The sequence below is a fragment of the Orcinus orca genome, chromosome 6 (genome assembly GCF_937001465.1).
Source record: "Orcinus orca chromosome 6, mOrcOrc1.1, whole genome shotgun sequence".
Lineage (NCBI taxonomy): Eukaryota > Metazoa > Chordata > Mammalia > Artiodactyla > Delphinidae > Orcinus > Orcinus orca.
In genome coordinates this window covers 109,948,757-109,974,419 of record NC_064564.1, presented here as the reverse complement: position 1 = coordinate 109,974,419, position 25,663 = coordinate 109,948,757, and the positions used below count along the sequence as shown (strand labels likewise).

Below are 25,663 nucleotides of genomic sequence, written 5' to 3'. Positions count from 1 at the left end.
TGATCAAATTATATTTAGAAGAGTTGGGATTTTTGAATTTAACTTTCATGCTAAATTTCTGAGTGAAGTTGCATATGTCCAGGGACTTCCCTGGTGGTCCAGTGGTCAAGACTTCACCTTCCAATGCAGCAGGTGCGGGTTCTATCCCTGGTCAGGGAGCTAAGATCCCACATGCCTCATGGCCAAAAAACAAGAACAGAAACAATGTTGTAACAGATTGAATAAAGACTTTAAAAATGGTCCATATCAAAAATCTTTAAAAAAAAAAAAAAGAAAGAAATTGCATATGTCCAGTAACTTGAACAGGTCATTTGTAGCTGGCGTTTTTCCAGCTGTTGTTTACCTTTTTCATTTTTTGTCTTGGTATCTTGGCTCTGCAGAGCCAGGAATAATGGCTGCCTTGAATAGTTTGGAAATTGCTAGCTTGAGACTTTGCTATTCCATTCCATGTAATGCACAAGCGTCTTATAAGATTTGTATGCAACAGATGTTCCATGTTTGTGAGAAGAATGATTTGTCCCCAGATACTGTATGGAATAATTATTTTTAAATGAAGATACTTACAGTAATTTTAGAATTGCTCTGTTCCATTTTATTTGTTATTTCCATCAAAGTAGTGTTTTTATTTCCCTCCATTTGATGCCTTTAAATGGTAGTAAAGGTGGAATAGCCTTTTCTATTAAGTAGTTTCATTTCTTCTTTTTTTTATTTAAAAAAAATTTCACACTTGCAGGAAAGTAACAAAAATGTACAATGAATAGTCATATATACCCTTTACTTGTGTTTGTCAATTGTTAACATTTTACCACGTTTTTGCTCACTCTCTCATACATTATTGTTATTTTTTGGTGTATGGAACCATTCGAGAGTAAATAGCAGACACCATAACCCTCTATCTCAAAATCCTTTAGGATGTTCTCTTACATCACCTTGATAAAGTCATCAAAATCAGGAAATTTAATATTGATACAAAGCCTTTTCATTTTTAAGATGGAAAAATTGAATTGGTTTCTGTTGCTTTTGAACTGTAGTAATTTGTCTTACGAGCATAATCCTGAATTTAGGAAAAGTTGTTGAAAGTGAGTAAAGCAGATTTGTGTCTGCTCATTTCATTCCTGCAACTCCACTTTGTGCTCTGTCCTGGCTGACAGTGATCTTGCTTCCCTCCAAGTCCAATGTGAGTCCAGGGTGATGGCTCCACAGCTTTGATTTTATGGCATACTTCTGCTCAGAAATCATCACTCTCCACAGTCTGGTTTTGCTTTCATAAGAGATTAAGAAGATTAAGAAGAGCAAGACATCAGTAACACCTGATTTTAGATACACAAGTAAGTTGTTACTTTGAGGTTTAGTTTGTTTGTTCATCTGTTCATTTATCAACTATTTCTTGAGTGCCTTCTGTGTAAAAGCACTGTAGCAGGCTCCACAGAGAGAGGTTGAATGTCTGGATCCTTACCCTCAACATATTCCCAGTGTAATGGGGGAGATAGCTGTATAAACTGACAAGGGCAGTAGGTACAAAGGCCATTGGAGGCCCAAGGGAGAAAGGGTCTAAACTGGAAGATTTCACGGAAAGCTTCACTTCACTTGAGCTGAATCTTAGAAGAAGGATAAGTTACTTTCATTCATTTATCAGATATTTATTTAGCATCTGCTGTGTGCTAGGCACTGGGAATATAGTGGTCAACACAGCACCTATCCTCAGAGCTTATAGTCTCTGCGGGAGATAGGAATTAAGTAAATACACATTAATCTAAAAGAATGCACTGTGCTAAGTGCCCTGGAGGAAAAAAACAGTAATAAGAGAGAATACAGGAAGGAGCATGTGGATAATGGGTGTTTGGGAAGTCCTTACTGGGCAAGTGACATGAAGACATTTTCTAATGAAAGTAATTTATGAACATGACAAAACATTCAAGTGGGGAAAAATATTACATGAAAAATAAGTCTCTTTCATATTTCCCCAAAGTAACCACTGTTAAGGGTTTATTGTGTTTTTTTCTCAAAAAATGTTTTATGATCCATCTATATATATCTCTATCATCTGTCATCTATCTGTCAATCCCTATTAAAAATACACAGCTGAGGTCATGCTGTAGATGCTGTTCCATTACTATTAACTTGTTTTGAATAAGTTTTTTGTATCAGTGCTTGTAGATCTATATCAAATCTACAACAACACCTTCATAGAATTGTATTACATGTCTCTACCATGATTTAGTGACCCATTCTCCTATTGATAAGTATATGTCTTGGTGTACTTGTGTAAGTACATCTGACAAATTCCTAGTAGTGGAGTTCTGGATTAGGGTGTGTGCATGTATTGCTCAGAATTCTCTGTTGTAATCATTAGAATCACTGGATGATTTAGGAAAGGAGGAATTTTTATTTTTTAAAGGATCGTAGGTGGCTCACAGAATAGCTAGGAGGGCAAGAACTGGGTTTGGGGCCAAGAACAGTTTCAGAAATAATGCTGCAGAATGGGCCATTGCAGGCGAAGGCAGAATGCTGCAGATCACACTGCTGGCCCAGCTGGCGCAGGCCCTGGCTCGCTGCTCACTCTGCTGCCCTGGCTGCCTCATCTGGAACTGAGGCTTCCTGCCATCTCATTCACTGTCTGAGAGTTCCTTATAGGGAAGGGTGGTCACTGTCCGAGAGTTCCTTATAGGGAAGGGTGGGTGCTTGGTTGGTGATGATTGGTGAGGCTCAGTCATCTGTTTATAAGGTGGGGGGGTTCCCCAGACATAGAAAGGAAGTATAGCTACTGGGCAGCCCCCCAAAGTGACAGATGGCTGGTCATACAGTGCATTTTACCTTTTGAGAGCTGTTGCCAAATTGCCCTCCAAAAAGATTGTACTAGTTTGTATTCCACCAAGAGAATATGAGAATGCCTTTCTCTTATAAACTCTCCTACTTTGGATATTCTTGCCAGTCTGGTAGGTGAAAGATGGGGAAAAGAAACACTTAAGCTGAGACCTGTATGATAAGTAGGAATTAGCCAGGAATTTGCCACCCTACTCCCTACCCCCAAGGGAAAGACTTTTCAGGCCCTGCAGTGCACAAGGGACCAGTATGGTCAAAGAACTGAAAGGCCAGAGTTTGCTGGATGGGTGAGGCAAGTGCAGTGGGTGGGGGGAGTGTTCCATGCTGGGGGCACAGCGGAAGAGGTAGAGGGATGAAGATGTACTGACGTTCAGGAGGGTGGGGCAGAGGCAAGGCTGGAAAGCTAGGCCGGAGAGAGTCCCGACAGTACAGGCTAAGTTGTTTGATTTTGTCCTGGAGGTTCTCGTATACTCTTTTCAAGCCAGGGGATGATAGGATAAGATTCGCTTGTTAGAGCAGCCTGACAGCTGTCGGAAGGAGGATTGGCATGTGGGAAGTCTAGAGGCAGAGACAGAGATTACACCTGCCCAGAAATGTTTATGTGTGCATGGGTCCAGTGGCACAGGGATGGTCACGGTCGTCACAGAGAGCACTCAGAAACCAGCCAGCCATTAGGCCACCTGCCGGGTCTCTGACCATCCTCTCCTGTCTTAGTGCCAGTTCCTTCCTGGCTCTTGACCACAGTGTTGCAGTAACTCCTCCACCGGGGTCATCTTCCTTCCAGTCTGGCTTTAGACCCTTTTTCTTCTTCCTCCTCCACATGTACCTTAGGTGTTTGTGGCAATAGGCCCCTTGCCCCCCTCTGAACTGCCTTTCCCACCCCGCTGCTGCTGTGCTGCCTTCTTTCAGAAATGCGTTTTCTGCCCGGAGTGCTCCTGCTCCCCATCCAAGGTCTAGCCCAGAGGCCATTCCCTCGTGACTGCCCCAGGCTGTTAGCAAGTCCCTCGCCGGTAATTTGGTGTGCAGCTTGATTCCAGGGTTTCAGCCGTGTCCAGACTCTCCTTTCCCCAGCTCTTGTCCTTCCTGCCCCTACAAGAATCTGAGATCTCTGTCAGTAGAATCTGTCTCACTCCCAGAGTCTCACGGAGTCCTGTGTGACTCAGTGAATATTTGATGGTGAATTAATTTTCTGATTCTCTAACTTGCTTGTGCCAAAGCATGTGTAAAACCTAGTGTTAGAAACCTTAACTGCTGTTTATTGTTTGTGAACAGTTTACAGTACCCCTGGAGTAGAGTTGGTTTAGATTGTTCCATTTGTGTGGCTCCAGTTGAGCTGTAAGGGAACAGCACAAAGCACTGCATATGTGATAGGTCTTTTTTTTTTTTTTTTTTTTCTTCTGTACGCGGGCCTCTCACTGTTGTGGCCTCTCCCGTTGCGGAGCACAGGCTCCGGACGCGCAGGCTCAGCGGCCATGGCTCACAGGCCCAGCCACTCCGCGGCATGTGGGATCTTCCCGGACCGGGCACGAACCCGCGTCCCCTGCATTGGCAGGTGGACTCTCAACCACTGCACCACCAGGGAAGCCCTTTTTTTTTTTAAAGCTTAGTATTATTTTAAATTTAAAGCATATTTGGAAGTGTCTCTGTGCCAGTATCTGCTGGTGCCATCGCATTATTTTCAGTTAAAATTCTGTGCAAGGGATGCTATCATTACCTGCTCATTGATGAGAAACCTGAAACTTAGATTTACTAACCTGCCCATTGCTGCCCTGCCTGTAAGCAGCAAAGCTGGGATTTGTCTTTCAGCGCGAGCAAGCCTGAGCTCATCACAGCTGCTTTGATTTTATCATCTTACAGATGTTCTTTCATTAAGCTATTAAGTTTTGCTCCTGAATACTAAAAATATTTATACAAATTCCCAAGGGGTATTTATTTGTTTGGCATATTTTCGACTGTTCTTTGTGTGGATTTTCTTTCCTGCGTATTAAAAACAGTATTTACTGAAACAGCTTTATAGTATCAAAGGAAATTTAAAAAAATTATACACAATTCTACCATCCGAAGACAATATGAATTTTATATTTCATTTCTTTCTGATCCAAGTCCGTTGTGAAGAGGCGCCTTTTATCGGAGAATGTGAAATAAAATACAGTTTTTGTGCTGTCCAGCTTTTGTCTTTGCCATTCTTTTAGTTTCTTTTGGCCATTGTTCACTTTTGAGCAGGGCTTGATGCCTCTCCCTGCTGTGCGAGGTGTGCTGCGCTGCCTTTCCTCCTGATGGAGTTCTGGCTTCCGTGGAGGTGGTGGTGGTTTTTCTTTCTTCCCTTTTTTTTTTTTGAGGGGATGGGGAGCTGGATATTGAGAGAACCCCAGAAGTGCCAAAATTTGGTGGTTTTGTTTTAATTCATGTGACTTATTTTGGGTGAGCTACAAACCAAACCTCCAGCTACAGATAAAATAGAAGGCCCTCCTAACTGAAATGTGCCCACAGAACGTTAACATTCCCTGTGGGATTGAGGCTTTCCGTAAGTGTGGTGTAAGTGAGAAAATGAATATTTCATGTAAATTCTCATGTTTTAGTGAAAGTAGGAGTTTTTTATTATAAGTAATAAAAATACAACTTTGTAATGAATCTTTTCTTTTTCGTGAGTGATTTGACAGTAAGAGCTGGAAGCTACAAATTACCTGTAAGACAAGGGTGTCTACATTTTGTCTACCCATGGGCCTGTATTGGCGACTAGCCAGGCGCCTGAAGGCTACTCTTAATTTATATCGAATAGAAGAAACCTGTCTTGTCTTGCGCATCTCTAACATGCTGGCACAGCTCCTTGAGCACAGGGTCCAGGAGCCTCCTCGCTGAGGGCTTGCTTTCCCAAGGGTTTGCTTAAGAGAAGAGGGTATCAAACTCCTCGTGGTGTGGCCCTCCCTAAAACCTTTTTTGTGAACGGGGTGTTGGCCATAATGATAGCAGTGTTCGTCCAGCAGCTTGCCAGCTGCAGCGCCAGCAACTGTTGTGAGACACTTGACTGATTTAGTCTTTGCACCGCTGTGAAGTGGGTACTGTCATCCCTGTCTTGAGGGTGAGGAAATTGAGGCTCAGAGAGGTATGCTGGGGTCACACAGCCTGGAGGTGAATGATCTGGCATGAGAGCCCTGATGTCTGTGACTTTTCCCCCTTGGCTTTGTTATTGCTGTGAGTAGTGTGTGGCATGTGGTCCAGACGAAATGTGTTTTGGTCCATTCTCAGAAAAGAAGAAAGGACCCCTTAGGTTTCATTTAATTATTTATTTTTTAAGAAAATAATTTGTAAGAGACTGCAGGTGGTTGATTAGTGTGATTGTGGAAAACCAGGCAAGATTTTTGACTTTCCTTTAGTAAGAAAGGGAAAAGGGTTATAGTTTTTTTTATAGACAAAATACGGGTTCTTTTAATTCTCAGATTAATTAGCTTATTCTTTTAACTTGCCAGCTTTTCTTTATTAAGCAAACTGAAGTACTGTCAGGAGAAGCTTGGGGACCATCTTTTGCTGTTAGTTTGGCAGTGTTCCTTGTAGCTGCATTGGCAACATATATAAAATTTTTATTTTGCCCACTTATTCACATAGAGAATTAATATGAATGAAATTTAAAGCACGACATTCCTGGAAATGAGGCCCTTGGACAATTTAGGAATACTAACTTAAGGAATAAACATTGATATGCACCATTAGGGAAGACTTTGGGTCACTGCCAGGGCCGTCCAGGTAAAATTCTATCTCTAGATAAACTGGTTATACAATTTCCTAATTACTGGAATGTACCTCAAGTCCCAGTTTACAGAGCCCCCTAGCAATTAAAAAGATTCGGGACAGAGTAGTAAACATACCAGATGTCTCACCTTGTGGGCAAAGAAGAGTCTTAGAATTAAGTTGGAACTTAGGAACATCAGTAGGGAATTCAGACCTGCCGTTTCTCCATATTTTTACACTAAAGTGCAACCTTTGTGCAGACATTTTGTTATCTCCACATGACTCGATTTGAAAGATTGTCCTGCGCTGTATCAAATCAGTGCACTATAAGATGGCAAGTATTTCTTCCACATTCATTTTCAATGCTGAAGTCAGATGTGAACTCAGCAGCACTGTATTTAGTTTATAGGCCCACGTAAAGCCTTCTCAGAGGGCACATGACCTTGTAGCTCTAGTGTTGCTGGAAATTCTTTTTCCTGACTAGTGTGGGCCAGGTGACTGTGCAGGCGTTCTGTAAGCATGGGTCTCCATCAGGACTGGAGTGAGTCTTGTCCCCTGATCTCTGTGGGTCAAGGACTATGCGGTGGCGGGAACCCCATCCTGGTGGGAGCTTTGTCTGTACAGCCAGTGACCATCCAGAGCCGGCTTTTCTGTAACCAGCTGAGGTATTACCTAGAATGCTAGAGAAAGGGATGGAAGCCCTGGCTTCAGTCACAGCCCTGATTGACCAGAGCTAGTCATCACCTAACCTCTCTGAACCTCAAACCCCTCATTTCTAAAAAGAAGCTGATTTTTTTTTGACTTGAAGGTCACTGGGTTATTGGGATGCTGCCATGTCATGTGTGTGAACACGCTCTGTAAAGCACTATGTGCTTTTCCCCTGCATATGTTGCTCTGGAGTTGTTTTTAATTTTCTGAAGTAGGGTGGGATAGTGAAAAGAGCTGGGCTTTGTAGTCATACTGGGTTCAGATCTAAGTCCAACATTTATTAGTTGTTTGACTGTGAGTGTTGATTTCTCCTTCAGGAAAATGGGGGTTAGAGGATATGTTCCATGGGTAATGTGTGAGGATTAGGTGAGATAACCACATGTAAAAATCTTTGTGTGTAGAACATCATTGATGTTTGATGCATGGTGTTCTGATAATTTTAGTGCTAACACATTCTGTGTGCAGTTCTGTGTACTGAGATTTTTCTGGCAGTTTTTCCTGCTTTGATTAATATATATAAGATGAATTTCAGAAGATTTAAAATGTGCGATGCATGGATATTATATCTTAAAATTTGTACCACTATGGAATGCCAGGAATTAAGCAGCTGGGAACCAAAAGCCCATGAAAGTTGGGTTATGCATCTTGATTCCTGGTTGTTGCAATGGTGGTACTAAGCCAATAGATGGTGCCATTATGTTAGGAGATGAGAAAATATTTACTTCTGCAAGTCATCATGTTGTTTCAGGGAATGTAATAGAACCAGTCCTTGCTGGTTCTTTATCTGCTATAATTAGAGTAGACTTTGTTCTTGATTCTGTGTAGAAAATATTAAATGTCTCGTAGGTAAAATAGTGAGATATTGAATTAATGTTAGGGTGCTCTTCCTCCTGTTTTTTCTGCTCTGACATTTCACCATGAAGTCTTTTGTGATTTGAGTTCAGTCCTTAGTCTATAACCAAATAAAAGCCCTTGCTAGGAGTACATTTCAGAACTTAAATGCAATGCGCACAGTTTTAAGTCCTTTGCTTTTTAAACCCCATTTCAGAGAGAGTGGGGTTAATTAGTTCATCTTTACCTGCTTTTGTTTCAGAATTGGCCCTACTACAAAAAGTGCCTTTACATTCTCGTAACCTAGTGCTTGATGATCTTTTACTTTCTTGTTGGACAGACCAAGTGGAAAGTCATTTTATACATCAGAAGACTTTTCATGTGGAGGTCATGTAACTAGGGATTTGTTGGCAACCAGATCTGCCATTACTAGCTGTGTGTTTTTGGTTAGGTTCCTTTACCTCTCTGACCTTAGTTTTTTTTGTTTTGTTTTTTTGCATCTATAAAGTGGAGATAATGCCATCTAGTCCACAGAGGAATAAAGTGAAAAAATATATGTAACAGTGTTTTGCACATTTTTCCGGTAAATAGGATTTATTATTGTTTGCACAAGGCTCTATGGACAGATAAACCTTTACTTACAATTAAGACTAAGTGTGTTTTTATAAATTATTAAACTCTGTAGTCCTTTGTCCTAGAGGGTTCTAAGGGACAGGAAAACTTGGAAGAGGCCCGCAAAGGGATTAACTTGCAGTTTGGGAAGATATTTTGAAATGTGGGCCAGAGTAAAGGGAGCCTTTGAAAGACCTGTCAGCTCTAACTGCCTCGAACTCCTGCAGCGGGAGAGAAGTGTGTGCCCCGCGCTCTGCAGTGCTGAGTGAGAGCTAGTTTCCTGGTGGGGCCTGATGATTGTGGGAGCCTGATGATTAGGAGAGGTAATTTCAAGGTAATTTTCATCCTCCATCTTATCCTTTACACATAGGGTTAGGTGATGACTCCTCTGTTTGAAGGAGAACAGTTTTCTGTCCTCATACCTTGTGGCATTTCATTAAAATACATTAATAAAACACAGCCTTTCACTTTTTAGGCCTGAATGCCCCAAATGTTAGTCTTTTCTTAAGAATAAGTGTTTATAACCTGTCAGGTCAATGAGACATTGCAGCTGCAATTATAAGAAAAATCCCTGTTCTCTTCGAGTGGTGTTTTACATTATTTACGTAGAGCAAAATTTAACTCCTTTTTGACTACATTACATTTACAAAAGGAACTGCATTTTTTGAGAAATTAGTTTCTGAATGAAATGTTGTTGGATGCTTTAAAATCTATTTCTTAGCATATTAAATGGAATATATATATATGTGTATATTTTCATTGGGGATAAAATGACATTGAGGTACATTTGCTGATGAAAAGGAAGCATTCTTTCCCCTCACGAGGGGTTTAAATGTAATACTCAGTGCTTACTCAGGAGTGAAAACATCAAATTAAACTGCTTATGCTGACAAAGGGCAAATCTGGATTTCAGCAACCCATGCAAGATTGTCTGATTGCTTGGCCTGCCTCTCCTGGAAGCTTTTGGCCAAGACTTACAATGAAATGCATGCATACATTTAAACCATTTCAAGTCAGTGTCTGAGTTTTCCCAAGCTCTAAGAGGAGTTCCACTGCTCTCTAGTGGCTGAATGTGGTCCCCCGACACCAACATTCTTTTATTTTCATGAATCAGCTCTTCACACATTGGCAGTATTGGCCTCCAGAGCAGGCACCAACACCAGGAGACCAGACCTTGTAGACAGAAACAGACTGAAAAATGATCCCCATCCATGGGTCCGTGGAGAGCACCAAATTTTGTCCAGGATGAGTGGCCAGTTGACTAACAATGAGCAAGTGTGAGTAAGCACTCTGTCAGGGAGAGCTGACACTGATGGATGAGAAAGTTCTTGGTGTTACTCTTTTATCGCTGCATACATCTTACACGTTGGCAGGCCACGGTGGCAAACAGGTCCTTGGGTGCTTAAAATGGACCACTTCTTAGCAGAAGGAGCAGCTCTTTTCCTGAAAAGATCTGGTTGAACTGATTTGGGGGAAAAGCAGTTAGAAATCCATTTCCTGCTGCCTCTCAGGACTTCATGACTTTGAGAGAAGAAATTTTAAAGACCTCCATTTCTGTTAAAGACCTGAGACTTGTTGAGAATGATTGTATAAAAGAGCCCCTGGAGGACGGGGACCTTGTGTTAGAGTATTTGTAACAGCTGACTTTTATTGAGCTTTTACTATGTGCCAGGCATTCTGTTTTACTTGTGCCATCTCATTCAGGTCTCAGCCGACCTATGAGGAAGACACATTCTATCATCTTCCCCTTTGTGCAGGGAGGCAGCCAGGGCAGTAGGGCTGCTGTCCTGTAGTTTCTGGGGCACCATTCACCTTGTGCTTGCTGTGGTGGTGCCGCCTGGAGCAGCTTGGCAGTCGTGCAGGGCTGGGAGGGCCTCAATGGTGTGCTGTGGGAAAACAGGCAGGAAGCTCAGCTGTGCCACATCTTTTGCATCCGTGTTCCAGAGCCTGCCGCTCAGTGGGCACCTGGGATGGTTGGTTTGAAAGAATGAGTGGAGAGTTGCCCTTCTGAAAGGTGCATGGGCTAAAGAGCCACAAGACCTAGATTTGAATCTTGGCTCCTCTTATTGCCTTTAAATCAGCTGAGCCTCAGTTTCCGTGTCTGTAAAATGAGGAAATACCTGCGGAATTTACCTGAGGAAATAACAATAAATGAGTTAGGGTCTGGGACCGATAAGGTCCTAAGGGTAAATATTTTCCCTTCCCCAGTGTGAGAATTTGTGAGCCTAGACCTTATTAGAAAAAGCAGATTTCTACCTGCTGGCTTTCAGATCCTTCCTAGAGCTTGACTTAGAGCAGCATGTTTTAGAAAATTATTTGTCTTTTATAGTTTCTTCAGCATGTCTGATAAAACAGGTTCTAGAATTGCCAAGTTTGATTTCGTACTTGAGTGAACCCTGACATGTATAAAAATAACACGTTTCATGTTTTAAAAAAATTCCCACTCTCCTTAAGCCCTATTAATGGAGGTATTTTTTTAAATATATAGAGCAAGTAAAAGCAATATCTTAGTAAAATTTTCTTGATACATTTCAAATTTTGTCCTGAGTTGGATTGTTCTCTCAGAAAAAGTTAGGATTCAAATTGAACTACTAATACTAATGCTGATAAACTAAAATCAGAAACACTCTCAGAGGGTTTAGAAAATGGAGACTAATTTCACTGTTTTATTTTATTTTTTTTGAATGGGGCTATTTAAAAATAAATGCTTAGATACTTGAACAGCATTGCTAAATAGTGAATGGCATCTGTTTAATCATTTAAAACATTTAACTGAAATCCCAGTCTCATTTGAATTTCCAAGCAAAACAACACAAATTAACTGTATCCAGATGTGTGGAAATCATTCTGCTGTAATCTGAGCAAAAAGTAAGTTAGAAAGCATGCTTTTGAGGGTGGAGAGTTAAGAAAATAGAGCTGCTTCCATGCTTACTTGCTAATCTTAATTTCAAGCATTTGGCTCTGTAATTTAAGAGCCAGCACAGAAGCAGTGTTGGACACTTTAAATTTAGGATGATTGGGGCTCACATTCCCAGATTTGCTAATCACTAGCTGTGTGATCTGGGCAAGTTCCTTATCTCCAAAATTCAGTCTTCCCTCCTGTGAAATGGGACTGCATTTACCTGCCATGTCTGAGGAGCAGACAAAACTCATGTGACTGTGCTTTGAAATTTCATAAAACACCACGTGGACTGTGTCTGTTGTGGTCTGTTTAGTAATTTGTTTGCCACATAGTATATACTTCTGGATAAGTGAGATCTGGCGTGGTGCTGATATGCTCAAAGGACTTCATTGTTAAGATGATTTTATCTCTTTTTAAAAAATTTTGGTGCCTGTTCTAAGGAAGCCCTCCTAAGGACTGTGGTAGAGAGACATGGTGTGTTTATTTGTGATGATTGACTGCTGTTGTTCCTTGGGACTGTTGACGCATGCGTGGGTTGACCTTCAGGCCCCTGTGTACAGATTTCAGGACTAAGCTGCCTGCTGCTGCTGTTACACAGCAAGACTGTGACAGCTGGCAAGGTCTTGGTCTTTTGGCTTTTTTTTTTTTTAATCCCTTAACAAAGTTGAATTCTTATTTTCTCCAAGTGTATATCTTAAAAAATTGTAAGTAATGCATTGTCTTTGAAAAAAAATAAGAAAACACAAGTAAACAAAAGAATGTAGCACCACCCAGAAATAAGCATAATTTTTAAAAATTTTCTTGCAGATGTGTATAATATGTATTATATAAACATATCTGTTAATTTTGCTTGGGAACATCTTTTTCCCTCAGTAAATATTGTATCATGGACATTGCCAAAAAATATTATATTTAATCACTATGTATATAGTATTTTTTAATTTTCCCTATCTCCTGATTGTTGGTGTTGGACCTTTACATTTACCTCCAGTTTTTGTTACTGTTGCTGTTGTTACTTTTGCTTTTTTCTAATCTAAACAGCGATCATAATGTCATTTGGGTACTTATCCATTTATTTCTTTAGAATATGTTTCTAGCAGAATTGCAGGTTTGGTGGGTGTGTATATAGCTTTATGCTTTCTGATTGATGTTTCTAAATTGTGTGTTAGAAAAGTTCAATCCGTTTGTGCTTCTACAAGAATGTTAGATTGCCCTTTTTACTACATCTTTATCAGCACTGGGTATTATTCTTTTTAATTTTTGCTAATCTAAAAGCCAAAAAGTGGCTATTTAGTTTCAATTTATATTTCTTTGATTACTAGTGAACTTGAACAGTGTCTCTAAATGTGTATAGGCCTCTGCTTTTTTTCTTTTCTGTAAACTGCTGTGTCCTTTTCTCTGTTGGTGTATTGATGTTATTTATCTGTGAGCTCTTTTTACTTATTAATGCCCTGTGTGTTGCACATATTTCTCTGAGTTTCAGGGCTTATATTTTACATTGTTTACAGGTGTTAGTCTTTTTTTTTTTTTTTAAGCCAGTCGCTTATTATTAATAAGACAGATACTTCATTTTAAAAGCATGGCTGGTCACAACTACTGAGCCTGTGCGTCTGGAGCCTGTGCTCTGCAACGAGAGGCCGCGATAGTGAGAGGCCCACGCACCCCAATGAAGAGTGGCCCCCGCTTGCCACAACTACAGAAAGCCCTCGCACAGAAACGAAGACCCAACACAGCAAAAATAAATAAATAAACTAACAAACGCCTACCCCCAACATATAAAAAAAAAAGAAAAAAAGAAAAGCATGGTTGGAGATGTGACCCTTGGGGCGTTTATGCCTGAGCCCTCTTCTCCTGGAGGTCTGCAGTGTGGGTGCCCCATGGAGTCATCTTGAAGGTCTGAGGGTGAGTCAGGCCCTGGCAGTCAGAGATGGGGAGCAGGACCGTGCTTTCTGGGACTCACAGGGGCGTCTGTTGAATTCTTTTAATAAGCATCAAACCTGGACAGCCAGGGTAAGGCGGTGCCCACCCAGGTGGCTGCAGTGGATCAGGGGGTGCAGAGCAGTTTCTGTCCCTCGTGGATGAAAGAGGGCTGAGTTGCGTACCCTTCCCCCCATCCCTGTCTCTCCCCACAGCCTGCGTGCTGGGCGGTTTGGGAGTTGGTGGTTGAGCAGATGGGTGTGTGTGGATGGCGTGGGTGAGCTTGGGGAAGGACGGTGGGTGCAGAGGCAAGTCAGTGGGTAACTAGGTAGCCGTCACAGTGTCGTGCACACCCTCTCTCTAAATGCTGGTCACTGGATTGTACCTCGTATTGCTGTTTTGAAGAGCTTTGTTCTGGAAGCTAGCTTCTAGTAACTGTGGGTGGGCTGAAAAAGGCAGACTTGGTGGAGGTTGCTAAGGAGCAGCTACCTGGAAACTACTGATGAGACAGAGCTTTGGTAGAAAAATGCAGAAATCCAAGGAGGGCGTTTCATTCCTGTGATATCATAGAGTTCAGACCAGACTAGGATGTATAATAGGACATGGTTTTGTGGGTTTAAAGGCTTCTTTTCTTTTGAAAATTGACTTGCTTTACATTTGAGTTTGTCTTATATTCATCCCGGTATGATAAATTAGGTAATAAATGTTCTTTTACACTTTATCAAGGCATTTATTGCTGTCACTCCTTCAGGGCCAGCTCCATTTCCCCAGCTCCTCCATTTGAACCGTTGTACTCAAATCAGCCCAGCCTAATGTAGCAAATTCTATTTAGTGCTCACTGTGTGCCAGAGACTGCTAGGTATGGCGGATGCAGCTGTGAAGGGATGGACAGTTGGCAGAGATGAGAGTGATAAACTCTCATGGGGGTGTGGTGGTCAAGGAAGCCTTCTAGGAGGAAGTCATCTCGCAGTTGGGGTTGGATGGGTGCCTCGGAGTTCTGTGGACTGTCAAGGGGGCAGAGGGAATAGCACGTGCCAAGGTGGGATAGGCTTGAAATGGTCTGGGCATTTAGGAAATTCTTGTCAGTTTAGTGTTGATAGAGTGTCAAGTGTGTGTGTACATTGGGGAGGAGGAGGGGCTGAGCGAGCCCAGAGACCTGGTCATGGAAGGTCATGTGTGTCTGCTCTGAACTATATTGTGGCCTGTAGAACTTTATGTTTGAGAGAGTGACATAGGGTCACACCTGAGACAGGAATCCTCCCCTGTGCTTGTTAGTCCTGTAATCCTAGACAAGAAGCTTTATCACTTCATTGGGTTGCTGTGAGGATGACCAAATGACAACATACGATGTGTGGCCCACGGTGGGTGCCCAAACAGAATGCTCTTGTTCTTCCCTCTTGGCTTCCTCCTCTCTCCTATAAGAGAAATTGAGGGTAGGTCTCGTACTCCTTGCTCTTAGAGCTCGTCCTGCATTTGTGGAAAGCATATTCCCTCTGACATCCATTTCCTTCACCTGACACGCCCACTGTCTAAAGCAGAGCCCCCTATACCCGGTACACTGTCCCCTGGCTTTTCTGTTTGTTTATTCCTCAATGGGAAACCAGGCCGTTCTGACTGATTGTCTAAGGTGGCCTTGTTTTGGGAATAAAAAATCAGGGTAAATCCTTCAGAGGATTTTTGCCTTGGTTTTGGGTATGAGAGTGCCAGGTTAATAGGTTGATGCTGAAATCATGGAATGTCTATTATTATTATTATGGTTTATGGGGAAAATGGGATATAATATTTAAACATTTTGTGAGTCAACTGGCTGCTCTATTACTATGGAATTTGATGATTTATTATATATAGTTTTAAGTGGCATTGAAATAAAATCTGGGAAACTTGAATTGAAATTATTTAAAAAGACCTGTCTCATTGAGTTTACCATCTTTTTTCTTTTTAATGGCAAACTCCTTGTTCCTTCCCCCGGTTGCATTGCCTTGAAATTATGTGAGGATTTGCATGTTGTTCTCTTGCCATTTTGGGCGTTTGCAGTCATATTTGAAATTCTGTCTTCTCTTTTCTAAGCAGCAGACACACATTCAGAGTTTCCTAGAAACCTGTTGACAAAGTCAATTGCACTCCATTTCCTAGCACTTCTGTGTACTTCTGAAAAGGGGGCGCCAAAGTCCTCCTTTCCTAAAAATGCTAGGAGCAGGAGCTAATTTGCAAGTGATTTAGAAATTGTTTTTAATGTTGAATTTCCCCTTCTTTTCAAGTTTATTTGGAGTCCACTTATCTTTGATCTCAGGGGAAGCAGAATCAGGCAGTTTAGCAAGCTCCTGTTTTCCTGAAAACATCTCAACTCTGTGCACGTGCATGTGTACACCTGCATGTATGTGTGTGTGTGTGTAAGTTGGTGTGTGTGTTTTGGGGGGGTGTGATGTAAATGGGGAAGCAGAAATACAGTGTAATAGGGATCCCTGTGTCCTTTCTATGTTTACCTCTCCTACACCTTCCACTCTAAAAAAAAAAAAAATCACTGTGATGAGAAGCATCACTACATTGATAGACACTTTTTGTTCTAAGAATTTAGATTTAGCATGTACTTCCACTTATGGAAATTTTTTCTGTGGTGGTGTTTCTCATGAAAAAAAGCTTTTGATAAAGGAAGAATTATTATATTAGGAGGGAAATAGTTTTCATTTCTTAAAGTATTAGGTGAAGCTAAGTAGAAGGAAATATATGTGCCTGGGAAAAATTAGAGTAAAATTAATTTCTTGTGAAACTGCGAAAGAAAGGATGGCCCAGGAGAAAATACAGGCTAGTAGTCTTTAGGGAAAGATGTCTTTAAGGTAAGTTGTGTTTCCCCTTTTACAGTAATTGATTACAGTTTTCCACAAAATTGTTAGCTCTTAGGTAAATAGCCGTCCTTCCCCTGTCCTTTTCTAATGTGTATTTCTGGCCTCTGGTGCGTTTACCCTTGGGCTCTTTGCAGAGACATTCTTGGACCAGGTTGGAAAAGAAGTATTTTTTTTCCTGAGGTTTCCTTATTTGCAATTTTCTTGTTTCTTCGTGACAGTTGTCCTCTGTTTTCCATACAAAACCAGCTCGTTTTTTACTACGAAGTCTGAGACTGGTTCTCACCAATGCCTTAAAACAGGTTACTTTCCCCCCTTGATCCCTGAAACTCAGAGTAAATGTGAGTCACAAAACATTGGTGAACTTTGACTCTATTTCCAGATTTTCCAGGACACATAAACTATGAAATTGCAAGGTTTGATTTTGGTGAATTTGTGTATATATATCTAGTTTTATTTGGGTACACTAGTTTTATATCTGTTTAATTTCTCTTTCCTTTCTAAAGGGCTTTTAATATCTCTTTAGGTTCCTTTTTTTTTTTTTTTTTGTGTGGAGAAAAAATTGTGAGAGGGGGAAAATGGGGTTGCCTTTTGCTCCCAAAGCTTAAATGAATAGTCATTGCCCGTAATGCCGTCTACGCTCATAGCTTCCCCCTGCTTTAGATGCGATGTATCCGGTGCTGTGAAGGTAATGATCCTCAACCACAGCAATATTCCCTAACAGGAGTATCTGTCATATTCATTGGGATTACCATGTTCATTGATTTGTGTCTGTAAATCTGCTGTTTCTACCCTTCAAATTTGATCTATAATTGGACCTCCTTAAATGGTTCAGATAAGGTAGTCTGTATTTTCTCAATGCAGCGATGCTGTCAGCTTCTCCTTTTTCATTATACATTCAGCAGACTTGATAAAATCAGCAGGACACCTCATTTGAAACTGTTTAATCGCTGCCTTTTTCCTTTGCTAAACCATTGAGGTGGTCAAGCGATGTACACAAATCATTTTAAATAGAAAATATGGTTTTCTCTGTGACCCAGCTAAATAGATAGTGTTATGCAAAACAAGTTAAAAAGTAATAAATGCCAAAAAAATCTTCTAATTGGAGTAAAAAATTGTGGGCAACTCTATCCTCTCTCCAGAAGTAGAGTATCCTAAAATATTGCCAGGACCCTGTAAAGACAAGATGATGGTTTTCTAAAGATTCTCTGGTTTCTGAACAAAACAAGTTTAAATTTTCATAGTGCTGAGCTGCCTTTTATATCCATTCAAAGGGAGCCCATACTTATTTGTAATGCCTTTACATCCTGCTTTTGTAGGGAGAAATTTGCTGTCTGTTAATATCTGTGCAGCATAACCTTTCAGCCATTTGCTATTGTGATAATAAATTTTTGTTTCTTTGTCTGTCATTTTGTCTACTCAGCTGTTACTCCTCAACGTACGAACTAAAAATAATAGCTCCAAATAAATGCCACATAATAAAGTGTTTTACAGTTGTAGCTGGAATAACCTGGTGGCCGTAGCTCACAGTCCTATTACCATTGCTGGTGCTGTAGTTTCTTCCCCGTGTGTCAAGGTGACTCTACCGGGGCCAGCTCATTAAAACAATCTATTCTTTCTAACTGGCTTGGTATTTAGCGCTATACCCAGCAGCCTGCCAAGGCACAGCTTTGGAGCACAAGAGTCACAGCACAGGATATATGAAATTATGTGGCATTCATTTTTGAACAAATACAAATTATCCATAACCTCATTTTCATGCTTCAGGATTTTATTGTGAATGATTTACAGTTACTCCTGTCAATAGTAGAAGTAGGGCCAGTTGCAGGTTTACCCGAGATAGTGGTAAGTGTGACTCCAGGCTTTTGAAGAGCAGTGTTTACCTGGTTTTTGTGGCCCTATAGTGTTAATATTTACATTGTACTTGAATGTGACATTGGGTGTGTTTTGCCATTTTTACTGCCCCGAGGTAAACTTGAGATGGAGAAGCTGGGAGTTGGTAAATATGCTAAAAATGCATCTTTTTTCCTACAGGTTCTGGCTCCTTAGCAGCAATGGCCGTGTTTGAAGATAAATTTAGGCCAGATATGGAGGTATGTAAGTTCCTGCAGTTTTATTCTCTTTCACATTATCTTTCTAGTTGTATGTTGGACATTTACAAATTGATTGCTGATTCCTCCAAAGTTTGAACAGCACTGCTGTTAGTTGGAATGCTCTTTGGCACAGATACTATGTTTGCTGAGAAGACTGGTTACTTGGGAAAGCTTCATTTTGGAGTGGCCTGCTATGCCCTCCCTCAGGCTTGAGGAGCCTGTACTGTTCAGCTTTTTGCTCTGGCCTTTGGGCTGTCTGGGAATCTTCTTGGCTGTAAATGCTGCTGCAGTGTAGCATGTTTTCTTATGCGTTATCACAATATCTCAAAATGACAGGTGTTTTGTTTTTTCACGAAGAATACAGAAACTGTGTATGTCTTTGCATGTCACACAGACCTGGCCTGAAAACGCGGGCAGTTTGAAAAATCCCTGAAAATGCGGGCAGTTTGAAAAATCCCTATAGGTTGTTCTGCGTTTGGCAGAAGATGGGGACAATACCATGTGTGTAGTGGCCTGTTATCAGAGCATGATGTATGTATCTGGTGTCTCACATATATTTATAAGACATTCTTTTGTTATATTTTCTTTGGTAGTGGGGAGGGTGGTATCTTCTGAATGACATTCCACCTGTGTCTGCTTTAATGATAGATGTACCTCCATTAAGCAACCCCCTAGACCCCAAAATCTCCAAGAACAAGCCACAGGTCTTTCATTGTCGCTTTGGAAGGAGTGTTCAGTATGCTTGGATACTTTATGGTACCATGTTATTCCTCCACTGTGCTTTATCCTCGCTGCTGAACTAGCTTGTAGGCACATTACGTCCTGAAGGCAGCCCTCATCATCTGCCCTTGTTTTTTCGATAGATGTTAATTTTTTCATGGGTAGTATCAACTTGTTTTCAACAGTTATTAGGCTGTTTATGAGTGGTTTGCCCTATTCCTTAATATGTAGGTTTCTGCTCTTCCTGCTTTTGCAGTAGTGTTTTGTGTAGATACCAGCGGGTGTTTCTGGGAATTACTTTTTGACAATGCTTTATGCCTAATCATCTTTGGAAAAGATTGCATGTTTAAAAGTTTTTGTTCTTCTCTAGCTCATAGTCATTAGCGCATCAAGTGTCATTGGAGCTCGGAAGCTCTCTGATCTTCAGGTTTGGGCCAAGTGCCAGGAGAGCAGAGAATGTAGGGTCGTGGATGCTGCTCAGCCAGGACAGGGGTCTCCTGCCAGAAGCCACTACATCCTTGGTATTTGAGGATAGCACATGTAAGGGACTTGGTCACTGATGGCTAGTTTTCTCCCCTTTCTTGAATTATCTGCAGGAATTAAAACGTGTGACTAAAGGTAGAATTTAGCTATAGGTGTTTTGTACTAGAAACAATAGTCTTGCTCCAATTAAGAATAGTAAACAGGTCCAAGTATCAACTGTAAATGAGATTAGAATTCTGTTCTCATTTCTCAATGTGAACATTTATTCCCATATCAGCATTATTTTCTGTTTGGGGTTCTTAAATACAGAGGAAAAATAAGATATACTACGTCACTTAAAAAGAAAAATTAAAAACGATCTCCCAGTTTTCAAACTAAAGGAGAGGAATTCCTAATGCTCCACAAATCCATTAGAACTAATGCAGGTATAGAGAGAAAGACTGATGATTTTCATTTAGAAAATCACCTCAGTAGTGTCAGGCCCTCCTTTAAACCACATTAATCTTTTCAAATTTTCTTGAAAGCTGTGTCTGTTTCCAATTGATTGGGACTTCCATATGTTAAAGAAAAATGAGAATTGCATAAAAAGTTGAAAGCATGAGGTATATTAAAAGTGATTTTACAAAAATAAGCTCAAAATGGATTAAAGACCTAAATGTAAGGCCAGAAACTATCAAACTCTTAGAGGAAAACATAGGCAGAACACTCTATGACATAAATCACAGCAAGATCCTTTTTGACCCACCTCCTAGAGAAATGGAAATAAAAACAAAAATAAACAAATGGGACCTAATGAAACTTCAAAGCTTTGCACAGCAAAGGAAACCATAAACAAGACCAAAAGACAACCCTCAGAATGGGAGAAAATATTTGCAAATGAAGCAACTGACAAAGGATTAATCTCCAATATTTATAAGCAGCTCATGCAGCTCAATAACAAAAAAACAAACAACCCAATCCAAAAATGGGCAGAAGACCTAAATAGACATTTCTCCAAAGAAGATATACAGACTGCCAACAAACACATGAAAGAATGCTCAACATCATTAATCATTAGAGAAATGCAAATCAAAAGTACAATGAGGTATCACCTCACACCAGTCAGAATGGCCATCCTCAAAAAATCTAGAAACAAATGCTGGAGGGGGTGTGGAGAAAAGGGAACACTCTTGCACTGCTGGTGGGAATGTGAATTGGCACAGCCACTATAGAGAACAGTATGGAGGTTCCTTAAAAAACTACAAATAGAACTACCATATGACCCAGCAATCCCACTACTGGGCATATACCCTGAGAAAACCATAATTCAAAAAGAGTCATGTACCAAAATGTTAATTGCAGCTCTATTTACAATAGCCTGGAGATGGAAACAACTTAAGTGCCCATCATCAGATGAATGGATAAAGAAGATGTGGCACATATATACAATGGAATATTACTCAGCCATAAAAAGAAGCGAAATTGAGCTATTTGTAATGAGGTGGATAGACCTAGAGTCTGTCATACAGAGTGAAGTAAGTCAGAAAGAGAAAGACAAATACCGTATGCTAACACATATATATGGAATTTAAGAAAAAAATAATGTCATGAAGAACCTAGGGGTAAGACAGGAATAAAGACACAGACCTACTAGAGAATGGACTTGAGGATATGGGGAGGGGGAAGGGTAAGCTGTGACAAAGTGAGAGAGTGGCATGGACATATATACACTACCAAACGTAAGTTAGTGGGAAGCAGCCGCATAGCACAGGGAGATCAGTTCGGTGCTTTGTGACCGCCTCTAGGGGTGGGATAGGGAGGGTGGGAGGGAGGGAGATGCAAGAGGTAAGAGATATGGGAACATATGTATATGTATAACTGATTAACTTTGTTATAAAGCAGAAACTAACACACCATTGTAAAGCAATTATACTCTAATAAAGATGTAAAAAAAAAGTGATTTTAACACTCTGCTAAAGTAATTTTATATTATTTATTTAGACTTTGGATTTGAAATGATTCAAAGGCCATGAACTTAATATTGCTGATTTAGGGAAGCAAAGGGAAATGTGAATCATCCCTTCAATAAAATTTCTGATATTATCAGTCTGAAGAGTTGTGTTCCTTAGATCAATTTTATCTATAATTCAGAGCACTTGTTGTTTTGTATTAGCTGCAAGAGCTTGAAACAGGTTTACTGAATTCCCATTTCAGGTTGTTAATTAAATTTACAATTTCAGGTGAGTGGTTTTTATTCACTGAACTTATTGACACTTGACACAGACTGACAATCAAAAAAAGTCAGTTTATTAAGGAGAAGGTAGTACTTGCTTCTCCAGTGAAGTGAGTTTAAAAGTAAATAGAAGGCAATGGTAATACTTTTAAAAATCTAAAGGGAGGGCTTCCCTGGTGGCGCAGTGGTTGAGAGTCCGCCTGCCGATGCTGGGGACGCGGGTTCATGCCCTGGTCCGGGAAGATCCCACATGCCGCGGAGTGGCTGGGCCCGTGAGCCATGGCCGCTGAGCCTGCGCATCCGGAGCCTGTGCTCCTCAATGGGAGAGGCCACAACAGTGAAGGCCCACGTACCGCCAAAAAAAAAAAATCTAAAGGGATATTAGATAATAAAATTATTGTGAAGACCAGGCAACTAACTGCTGGCCACCCTGCTTTCTTCTGGTGACGATTAAGTGATGTGGTTTCAGTGGAAGGCCGAGACTGCTTAGGAAAGTTGAGAGAACCCTGTTTTAGTGACTTTGCTGTGAAAGAGAATTCGGCCAGGGTGTCATTTCTGGCTCTGCATTTGTATAGAACTCATGGAAACATTTGGTTTCAAATTTCCAAACTTTATTTTTCTTTCCATGGAGGCTTTCTGTCTTTCTGTGGCAAGAAGCCCTCCATAACTTTTCTTTCTTGCCTATTTTGAGACTGAAGGGTTGGAATGACTAAGTCTGCTTATTTCCCTTCAGTAGGGGAAAGGATTCTGGACGTGTCTCAAACAAACCCAGGAGACCTGCCTCTCAGGTCTTGCATGGATCTCCAGGACAGTAACTGCTGCTCACTTCATAGAGAATTGCATGGGGAGGGGAAGTTTCAGGCTCTCATAATTACAAATCGTTTGCCAAACAGTGATTTTTAGGCCAGACTCATGAAACAAACTCTTGGCTTTATTGTTAAAACAAATAAATTAGGAAAAGCCCATAGTCTTTTTTTTTTTTTTTTTTTAAACTGCAAACCTGTGCCTTGGACAGTGCTGGGCCTAGACTGTAGTATTTATGGAATGAAAGTCCCTGCCTCCTTAAAAACCTTTAATGTTTTCTCAGTGTCTTTGGCTGCACAGTCTGGTATGGTAGCCACCAACCACATGTAGCTGTTGAGCACTTGAGTGTAGCTAGTCTGAACTGAGAGGTGCTGTAAGTAGAAAACACATCCCAGATTTCAGAGACTGGGTCCAAAAGTTTAAAAACATATCTCATTAGTAATACGGTTACATGTTGTAACAATATTATTTTAAGTATATTGGGTTAAATAAAAATATTATTAAATTTTTTTCACCTATTTTTACTTTTTTATACGTGGCTACTAGAAAATTTAAAACTAAATATGTGGTTCACATATTTCTATTGGACAGGGCTAGTCTTGAACTTGTCATTTGCATACTACATTTAAGGATTCTGCCATGTCTGGATGCCACCTCTACTGTTATTTTTCTTGAAAATTTTCTTTTACATCAGCTCACTGTTTTATAAATTGAGTTATCATTTAAATAAAATAAAATGCACAGATCTGAACTGTATAGTGCGATAGATTTTGGCATTTGTAATTACCCAAGTAACCGTCAATCAGATCAAGACAGAACATTTCCTTCACTGCAGAAGTTCTCCTTGCAAGTCAGTTCCCTTTCCTCTCTCCCCTACAGCCACTCTAGTTCACCTATTTAATTTTAAATTTATTTTTAAAATACAGTTTGTATCTATGAAATCCTGGGTTTGATATGATGGTTATTTTCCCCCCAAGACATGAAAATGAGTGCATACTATTAATATAAATAAAAAATGTATTCCTGTATCACCATCATGTAAGCCCAGGGGTATTAATATTAAACTTAGGAAACATAGGTCTGCATTCCTGCTCCACTTCAACCCTTCTCGCCTGCTTGCTGTTCTTTGAATACAGTGTGTACTGGCTTGCTGTCGAATCCTGCTCGCTGCTGGTGCCTGCCAGCAATGCTCTCACCTGCTTCCTCATTTATTTGTGTTCCCGTACTGCATTGTACACACCTGTCCCATTGTTTTATGGCTGTTTTCAGGGTCATCTCCGCTACTTGCCGAGAGAGGGGAGACCCTTGAGGGCAGGGACCATGAAATCATCTCTCCTCTTCAGCTCCTGATGTTCAGTACATGTTTATAGAGTTGAGACAGGATAATCCGGAGCTAAAGCAAAATCTGAGTCATCAAAAACCACCTGGGAAACGGAGGGGACTTTCTCTTCTTCCCATCTGGAAAGTGCTGAACTTTTTTCTTTTCTTTTTTTTTTTTGAGATAACAGAAGAAGATAACTAGTACATTTCTCATATAATACACAGTATTGGGCCAGAGTCAACAAAGCAAACACCCCATTGAGTACACGGCCAAAATGAAGATGGGCCAAAGGGCAGATGCTCATTGGGAAATTACAGGCCAAAAAGCAGAACAGTGAAACCTAGCTGGGATTCATAAATGCCTAAGATGGGCTTCTGCCTTTAGAAGTAATCTGAACCAGTGATTTGCTTCAGGTAAAAGCTCTGACTCAAGGTTTCAGAGAAACTGCCGGCTAACTGTGAGTTTAAGGCCCATTAAAAATCTTTTAAAATTCTCATCCAGTTGTGGCCCTAACACTGCCTGTCCTAGTCTTGGGATGCTCATTTTCTTGTTTTTCTCCTTGCTGTTAGCCTGGAAGTTCTCTGAGGGCAGGAACTGTGCTTATTCGTTTCTATTTACTCACACCTAAAATGGTGCATAGTAGGTAGTCAGCCAGTATTTGTTGAATGAGTGGATAAAAAGATGTCAGAAGCAACCTTTCTTAGTTGGTCCCAGATTTACATTCCTTTGAAACAGTTTGATAACTTCACCTTTAGTGTTCATAGTTCTCAGATGGATAAAAATGAAGGCATTAAAAAATTGTATTACTGCTGATAAATCTCATTCTTTGTTTTTATCAGCAAAGGTGCTTATTTGGACACTGTACCTATGTATTAGCAGAATAGTGGATTTTGAAATGTGTGAGTTGACCTAATGACAGGGCTCAGTTGTATTAGAGGGTTTTTTGGTGACGATGAATTGTGTGGAGCCATTCCCCTAGAATTTTTTTTTTTTTCCTATTGTTAAGGCTGGCATAAGAACTAAGCCCCTTATCCTGGTTATTATCCACAGGCTAGCTGGACAGGAAATTAGTGATAAACACACTGTGGCCTTCTGAGTCCATTTTCCAGTTAAGTTATGAGGAATTTGACCATTGTACCTGGAAATATGGTGTTAGCTTTGTGCGAGTATGTATCTTGAAAATTGCTGAAATAAAAACTTTTATTTTAGGGTGGGGAGGGTTAAGGAAATGAATCTGATAGCTTAGGTTAGTTTTCCTTCCATCCTGTTTCTTTGTAAGAAGGAATGTTTCCATTTGGCCCAGTGAGAAATTTAAAGTCTTGAAGATTATAATTCATAAAAATGGGTAGAAGATTAATATTTAGTCTGTCAAGATCAGTACTGTCCCCTCTTTGCACTAATTGTCAGAAAGCGTGTGAGGGCTGCTGAAGGGTAGCGGTGTGCGGCAGGACCCTCACATCACAGGGAGATGATTCAAAGGCAAACTGTCCTGCACCCTCTGGTATCGACTTGCAAATTAGCATCTGGAATCTAATTAAACAAGCTTAATGAAAGTAGCAGCTGAATACTGCTGGAAAAGACAATCAGCTTTTTTCCCCTCTCTGATACATACTCTGTACTATTGAAGTTGGTCAACAAACACATCATGTGAGCACAGTTAAAAAAAATTAG

General features: G+C 40.5%; 1 protein-coding gene across 1 annotated transcript in view; it reads left to right on the top strand.

Moving 5' to 3' along the window:
* The window catches only part of PSMB7 (proteasome 20S subunit beta 7), a 58,567-nt gene that overhangs the window by 9,875 nt on the left and 23,029 nt on the right, over positions 1–25,663 (top strand). The window contains exon 6 of the mRNA XM_004269238.3: positions 18,394–18,452. Coding sequence (XP_004269286.2) covers positions 18,394–18,452 — 59 coding nt within the window. The remainder of the gene's footprint in view (positions 1–18,393; positions 18,453–25,663) is intronic.